At 41.2% G+C, this 7,993-nt stretch overlaps 1 protein-coding gene across 1 annotated transcript in view; it reads left to right on the top strand.

The window, feature by feature from the left end:
• The window catches only part of ERP44 (endoplasmic reticulum protein 44), a 47,594-nt gene extending 41,096 nt beyond the window's left edge, over positions 1–6,498 (top strand). Inside the window, exons 9-12 of the mRNA XM_071455885.1 lie at positions 104–215; positions 678–819; positions 3,731–3,833; positions 5,913–6,498. Of these exons, the coding sequence (XP_071311986.1) occupies positions 104–215; positions 678–819; positions 3,731–3,833; positions 5,913–6,014 (459 nt within the window). The 3' untranslated portion in view covers positions 6,015–6,498. The remainder of the gene's footprint in view (positions 1–103; positions 216–677; positions 820–3,730; positions 3,834–5,912) is intronic.
• The last annotated feature ends 1,495 nt before the right edge of the window (positions 6,499–7,993 follow it).

Here is a 7,993-nt window from a genome sequence, read left to right on the forward strand (position 1 = left end):
TTTTAAAGTGGAGATCTCACTGAATTTGAAAATTGTTGGAATCACTTAATTTGGTGCCCTTAAGAAGTGGAAGAAATTAGTTTGTCCTTTGTTTTCTGTGCAGGAACTGACAGAAGAAGGCCTTCCTTTTCTCATACTTTTCCACATGAAAGATGACTTGGAGAGTTTAGAGAAATTTCAACAGGAGGTTGCACGGCAGTTAATAGGTGAAAAAGGTTTGTAATAATTCCCACTACTTCTTGGTTTTACTGGTATAATTTTTTTCAGACAACTCAGGGGAGTGGAAGCAAAGGCCCAACAGAATTGTAGCTTTCAAGCTCTTGAGACTGAAGGGCTTGATGCGTTTTTGACAGTGAGGACCAACTCCTCTGGAAATTATTAAAATTGATGCACAATTTATTAGTAACTAACTTTCAGAAATCCTTCTTATCTGAATGACTTAATGTGTTTTGAGAGGGCATTAACAAAGCTTCAGTTTGTAATACAGAAAAAAAACCACTTTAGGAAATCTATTATTTTGGTGGTGTTGCTTAGTCAGACCTATTTTCAGGTTCTGCATGTTGTATCTAGCTAATATCTCCACCTTTGTAATACTTAGGAAAGTGGTTTCAAATGGGTTTCAAGATGATAATAATAAAAAATCCTAACATGGGTTTTTGTCTGCTCACAATGTTAAGGTACAATAAACTTCCTCCATGCTGACTGTGACAAATTCAGGCACCCGCTCCTCCACATTCAGAAGACTCCAGCAGACTGCCCTGTCATTGCCATTGATAGCTTCAGGCACATGTATGTCTTTCCAGACTTCAGTGACTTGTCGTAAGTATTTTTCTTGGTGCATTTTAATTTGAGAGGAGCAAGTGAAAAGGCTCATACTTTAATCAGTACTGTGGTAGGAAGATGTGTAAATCTGGGGACGCTAAGGCTGCCTCTGTGTGATTTAGTGTCAGAACCTTATAGCAGGATGAGCTGGCATGAAGTCATTGTTTAAATGGAGTTGTATTACTTTATGCAAGAAAAGAATCTCGTATGAAGATTCTTTTCCACCATGGTTAGGCATTTGGAGCCTGGCATGGCATTCTTAGTAGTGATCTAGATATCTCAACTTTAAAAGATTAAAAATACTACATGGGATGTGAAGTACTGTGTTGTTCAGGGATTACTGTAAAAAGCAGCATGTAGTAATTCCCAGCCTGCTGGTTTAGGTTTTCTTGCAGTGCAATTCTAGCCTTCCTGCATTAGTCTACACCTGGAAAGTTGGCAAAGAAATAGTTGTTTGGGTTTGTGAAATTTTCCATGTGCAACATGGAAAATGGCCAAACACTGGCATGTTTATCTGGATAAAATATGTTACAGCAAAATACCAGGGTGCTTAGGTGAAATACTGCTGGGATAACCCTCATTACCTCAGCCTGACTATGGTGCCTGGCCTTGGAAGCAGGTGTTCTGTCTGGCATGGGTCAGTCAAGGAATGAAGATGTGTAAATGTTCTCTTCAGGGGCTTTCAGCCTGAGACAAGTGCTCTGTTTTTGTATTCTGGTTGGGTGTTAAAAAAACCTCCAGTTTCTGCAGCTGCACATACACTGCCTGCTAACTCCGGGTTAGATGTCTAGGCTGGATATTTCATTTTTGTCAAAACCAAGGATTCAGACTTAGCATGCAATGTCAATGTAATATCATGTTTAGTTCTGCTATTCCAGGAGACATTCTTCTACCTGAGATACTGACACCTGGGAGGAGAGTTTGAACTTACCTTCGTTTTGCAGTTCTCCACATGCTCATCTATAAAATGTTGTCTCTGATGTATCTTGAATAGTGCTTTTCAAATATCTGAAGCCATGTATGTTGAAATTCTTGATAAGTGACTATTTTTCTCCCTGTGTTTCTGTTTCATTGGAAGATTGTATTCACTGCACACCCTAGCAAAAAAATAGGATATTTGCATTTTAAAACCTCTATTTTTATTGGCACTTTTTAAACAGCCCTAAAACAAATTAACAAAACAGAGAGGTAGTAGAGATGTTTAGTTTAGACTTTGATGTTCTGTTTCTTAAATGTTCAGTTTCTGTGAAACACTGTCAGAATAATGAGAGCTACTTGCTTGATGTGTACCAGTTGTCACTTACAAATGAAGCTGAAGGAGAGATGTCAGGATTGTTGACAGTTGCCTAATGATAAAAAATTACTCAACCTTACTCTAGGATGTTGAGCTCTGATATATAGAAATAGCAAAACACAATTTGGGAACAAGAAGAGCTTGGAGCTCCTGGGAAGATACTCTTTTGTATATATGTGGTTTGGATGTTTTTGTTGCTTCTTGGGTGATTTTGTATGGTGGTTTTATTTTTTAATAATAAGTAAAATCTTAATTCTGAGACCTTCATCTACCACTTCAGTAACCTTCTGTATTCTTTCATAAACTGGCCCCAGGCTGTCTCATGTAACCTCAGTGCTGCCACCAGCCAATAGGGTTTGGATATGCCACTTTGAGAGCTGGGCTACTAAAAGATTTCCTCTCTCTTTAGGGAGCTCATTGTCTTTTTGGGGAATAGGCACTTGGCAGGCAAATGAGACCATCACTATTTTATCCTCATCTGTTGGCAACCTGGCCCTATTCATCCTGCTGTTCCAGGCTGGAAATGATAGCAGGGAGTGTCCAACAGATGGGTTGTAGCTTCAGCAAGAGCAGGCTGAGCTACACAAGGCTGCAGGCACTGAGTACCCTTGCTGCATTAGGAGAGGAGAATATCTCCAGCAATGTGCCTGCCCTAGAACAGGGGCAGGAGCCCAAGGAAAAGCAGGGAGCAGTAAGTCTGCTGTCCCTATAACTAGGCTGCAATGAACCCCTTTTTCTCCATTGGTACTAATTCATGATCTCACCTGGGATGGGAAGAGGCCTCTTAAAGTACCAGTGTAATACTGATTGGTTACAGACATTGCTGTAAGATACCCTCTGAATCAATATTTGCTGCATTTTATTCATAGCATTTTCTGGTGATCTTAAATATTGCTGATAGTTTGTCTGACCACACTTTCTTCCTCTTTCCTACATGTAATTAGTTTCATGAAAGACTCCGTACAAAACCTGTGTCCATTCACACATTACCTTTAGATTTCATGCGGAGTGCCCACACTAGAATTTTTTATCTCATCTTTAATACTTACTAGATTAACTCTTCACTTTGAGATTTTTAGTCAACTTGACATTTCATAAATAAAACTGGATGCTGTAGTTTAGCACATTTGCTGTGGGTGACAGTAGATGATCTCAGATTAGATTTACATTGATATCCTCTTAGTGCTTATCTGTGGTGTGTGTGCAGTTGCTGAGGCAGTAGAAAGCCTTTCAAAGATGTTTTGTCAATAGTGCTCCCCAAGTGTCATTTGTATCTGTAAACTGTGCATTTGGAACCTGCTGTTCCCTCTTACATTACGGTTAGTGGGGAGCTGAAGGGAGTTCACAATGAAGTTATTGGCTGGTACAGCTCTGTGGGAGTTATTGAAAAGATGAAATACTTGCTGTGTTCTCAAGAGACAGTGGAAAGAAAAAGAAGCTGGTGGGATACCTTAGCAAACCATGTGGCTCCCTGTCCTCTATTAATCACCTAAAAGTAGGCATAGTGTGCTAGGTAAACAGAAGTTGGCTGCTCTAAGCAGTGCACTTCAAATCTCCTGTGTTTGGACTTAACTTGTAATAAACATGTGGATGTTTCTGTTGAATTTGTTCCAGAGTTCCAGGTAAACTGAAGCAATTTGTACTGGACTTGCATTCTGGAAAATTGCATAGAGAGTTTCATCATGGCCCTGATCCAACTGATGTAGCACCTGGTCAGGTAAGGTTACAGCAAATACATTTCATTTGGCCATTTAGTAAAGACCTTTTTATTACTCTTTGTCAGAGCTGTACCTTCTGGTATATTAGTACTTTTAACTTCTGTCTTTTGAAAGAGAAAAATCTATTAACAGAAGCATAACATTACCACCTTTGCTTGGCTCCTCACCCTTCTTTGGGTGAAGGCAGGGAGTATCAGGGGTAGTAGGCATTAGGGTAATATGGTACCTATTTGCCTTGAATAAGGGAAGAGTATAAGAATATTTATTTTCTCCACTTGAACAGGAGATCTTGGGCTGGATGACTCTGACTTCACAGAGCTGCTCTTAGGCTCTCCTGTGACTTCAGTGCAAAAGCTGATAAGCCATCATAGCTGCATTATTTCCCACACAACACACTACTAGAGGGTGCTCTAAGGGGAAACAACAATTGAATATTTTATATATTACCAGTAGAAGCAGGAAGCAAATTATTAGAGCATCAAGAAAGGATGGGTGAGCAGTAATAGGCATTACTGCTTTTGTTAATGCGGTTGACAAACACCATTAGCAGTGCTCACAGGCTGCACTTGTCAGTTTGATTTCCTCATGGTTCTTCTCAAAGCTTGTCATGTTGTGTAATTACATGCCTGGAAGTCACTTCTGGGATCTCTTCAGAAACACAACTACGAGATCCTTCTCCAGACAAAAGTCAGAAGGCCCTCAGTGTCAGAAAAGAAAGGACATGACCAGCCCCAATTCCCTCTGCTCATTGCAGTCTTCTAATGGTGTCTCTTTCAGCCTTGTATCTTCTTGATACTCCACTCAGCTCACAAGCTTGGGGTCCTGCTGAAAAGTGCAAATTTAACTGTCAGGGAACATTTTCTCTAGCTTGGGCACCCTCCAAAGAAAGAACTGTTTTTAAACACTTTGTTCAAGGTATATGTGGTGTTGTCCAGGGCTCAAAGAGCCACTTTGGTCCCAGAGGAGCCCTGGTGCCCTTGTGCTGGGGAGCCTTGGGCCATTCCATGGCTGAGGGACAGGAACTATTTATAGCTACAGGCTCCTTTTCCTGCTCATCTTCAGAATGTGGTAAGGATGGCACTGCTCTAAGTCGATTGAGTGCAGCCTCCTGTTTCCCTGCTCAAAAGATTTAAAAGTGTGAAAGCCCTGGAGGGTTTGCCTTGGCCAAGAGAATGACTGCTTTTGAATGTTGTCATGACTGGCTGTGAAAACACGTGGGCTGAATTGTCTCAGCAGTAATTCATTTGAGTTGTAGTTCCCCGTGTTTCTCAGAAATTCATTGAGCAACCAGAATTCAGGTCATCAGGAGGAGGGGCAGAAATAAGGGCTGGGACTGAGGCATAGGCCAGGCACTTGCCCTGAGGAGGAGGCTTGGCCAGGGAAGGAGGAAGCCTATAGAGTCCCTGGATCCTGCTGCCTGCCCGTCTGGGCACAGGAACCAGAGCTGCAGGCTCTCTCTTGCCTCATTTCTGCCTTGAAAAATGCACACAAAATCTGGGATGTTTACATTCCCATCTCTGTATGGCATCCTGCCATCTTGTGGAAGATGTGGATGCAATGGAAATAAATACTGGCACTCACTAAACTGGAGGCTGCTGTCGTGGGTCACGTATGCCCCTTGAATTGCATGTATTTTTGTATGGGGTGTTTTCTTTTAGTTTCCATGGAAAAGCAATTCTAAAATACTTTTGCAGTGAAGTCACTTCTGCCCTGGTATATCTCATAAAAGACATGCAGATAAATCTAGAATGCCCCCAAAGCCAGTGGTGGATTAAAGTAAATACACAGTGGGGTACATTTGAAATACTTCTGTGTGACTTGTACAGAAACTCATGTGATGGCCGTTGCCCTTGAGATGTTACAACAAAAGGAATATCCTTAACTGGAATTGCTTAATTAATGTGTGTGTCTGTGTTCCACCTACTTGGGACTCTGAACATACCTTCCAAAAAAATCCCCAAACTCAATTTATGAGGATGGTGCACATTTCTGCATTCCCATAATGCTAGAAATTCATTTAATGGAGATGAATGATTATTAGTCTAACAAACAATTTTACTGTTTGTTCTGTTTTTCAGCCAATTCAGGATTTAGCAAGCAGCCCACCAGAGAGCTCATTCCAGAAACTGGCACCCAGTGAACATAGGTACACCTTATTGAGGGAAAAAGATGAACTTTAAAAAACTTGAAATAATCTTGCAAGCCTTTCAGACAGCAGCATTGACTTCTGTGTGGTGGAAATAGTAAACCTATATTTTCATAATTCTATGTGTATTTTTATTTTGAATAAACTGAAAAATAATTTTTTCTCCCCAGGCTTGTAAATACATTTGTTTGGTGGGTCATTCTGTACAGCATCTTTCAAACAGTACATTCTTAATGCTATAGTCAAATATCAGAGACCCATCCAGACTCTTGATCTAACTCTGTAAAACTTTTATAATCCAAATGAAGGTATCCTTGCCAGAGACATGCTGTTAACTTGCACTATCCCATTAAATAGGACTTTTGGGTTGTTTTCTGTGTAACCTTGGTAGTATGTGCTTTTTCTTCTTCTGTGAACAGCTATCCTGGTAATCTATTTCTTTGTCACATTTTTCTCCAACTTAAGAGGGTCTTCTATTCTGGATACTTGGGAGGGGAATAAATTAAAGTTTTACAGAATCTTGTGTGGTGCTTTACTGGCTGTAAATATCTAAGCAATTTAACAATCCAGAATATTAAAATACCAAGTGAGGAGAGGACAAGTTCTGATGATAATGGCTGTATTTTGAATGAAGGGGCTGTACTGACCTGCTCCGATTTCCTGGAACTAAGATTGTTATGCTGCCCACGAGATTGTGGTAAAAGGACAGGAATGTTAAAAACCTTTCAGAATCAGAGAGGACTAGGACTGGACTGGTATCTGAGTTTGTCAGTCCTAAATTTTTATCTGTATGTATGTTACCATTAGTCTCTGGGTATTTTGGGTTTATTTTTTTTTTCTTCTGGGTTCCTGCCTTCCTGGCAGACACTGTTCAAACAACCATTAGAAGTTTTCTGTTACTCTTTGCCTGGCTTGTGCCTTACTTATTGTGTACTCTTTGAATTCTGCTCTGAAGAAGGAATTACCATTTTCCTTGTGGCATTCTGTTACGGGCTTTTCTCAATGAACCTTCAAGCTGCTGGGTGAGGTGAACATACAGTAACTGTGAGAGGGCAGAATATCTCTTGATTTGTGCTGCATTGCTGGAGATTACTGGATTTGTACACTTACTGCACAGACTGTATGTCTGTGACTTGGGCCCCAGGGTTCAGTGTCCTTGGAAGCAAGTTTGTTCTGTGGACAGGTGCAACACTGGGTTCTGGTTTACTTAGGAAAGTGCCCCAGCCTGTGCAGTCACTGCTCAGTCAGGACCATTTTGCCTCTCAGCTCAATGCCACTGGCTCAGTTATTGACAGAGGACATGGCAGAGTTAGTGACATGGTCCTGTGCAGCTGTGGCAAAAGTTGATCCCACGACAGGCTCCTGACTCAAGCCCCTGGCGCACCAGGCACAGCAGATTTCTAGGGAGCATTTCTGAGGACAGAGTTGCTGGTACTACACTAAGCTACAGCTGACTATGCAGCTGCAGAGTTGGGAGCTAAAACAGTATTGCAAAGCTTTATTTACAGCTATACTTTTTGTTGGTTTTGTGAATCTGCATTTTGGAGTGCACATAAAATGCTTGAAAGCCAGGTCTTCTCCTGCCCCATTCTCCATCTCATCACAAATCAAGCATTTTTGGCAGCTGAGTCATACTGCCTTCCAGCTGAAATCAAAAGATGTGAGCAGGGTGTGGTTTTAAGGCTGACACTTATTATTTGCAAGTCTGTGTTATGCAATTCTTACATGATACCTGCAAGTACTTACCTTACTCCTCTGAGGCTCCTATTTTTCCTTGAGATTCTTGGAGGAATGGGATTTAAAACTGCTGTTTGGTGGAAAATACCTAAACTTCTCTTTCTGAAGAGAGATGATCATCATCCACCCAGCAGTCCACTGGCTGGTGCTTTCAGCTAGGAAGTGCAAGAGATGAGCCCCCTCTGCCCTTCCTTAATTCAAGTTTGCTTTTATGGGTAAGGACTTTATCCCAGAGCTTTGGCATCCCCAGCACTAGGCTGAGGGTTAGATGTAACA

This window comes from Agelaius tricolor, unplaced genomic scaffold, assembly GCF_023055355.1.
Source record: "Agelaius tricolor isolate 1412-34295 unplaced genomic scaffold, bAgeTri1.0.p SCAF_2, whole genome shotgun sequence".
Taxonomy (NCBI): Eukaryota; Metazoa; Chordata; class Aves; order Passeriformes; family Icteridae; genus Agelaius; species Agelaius tricolor.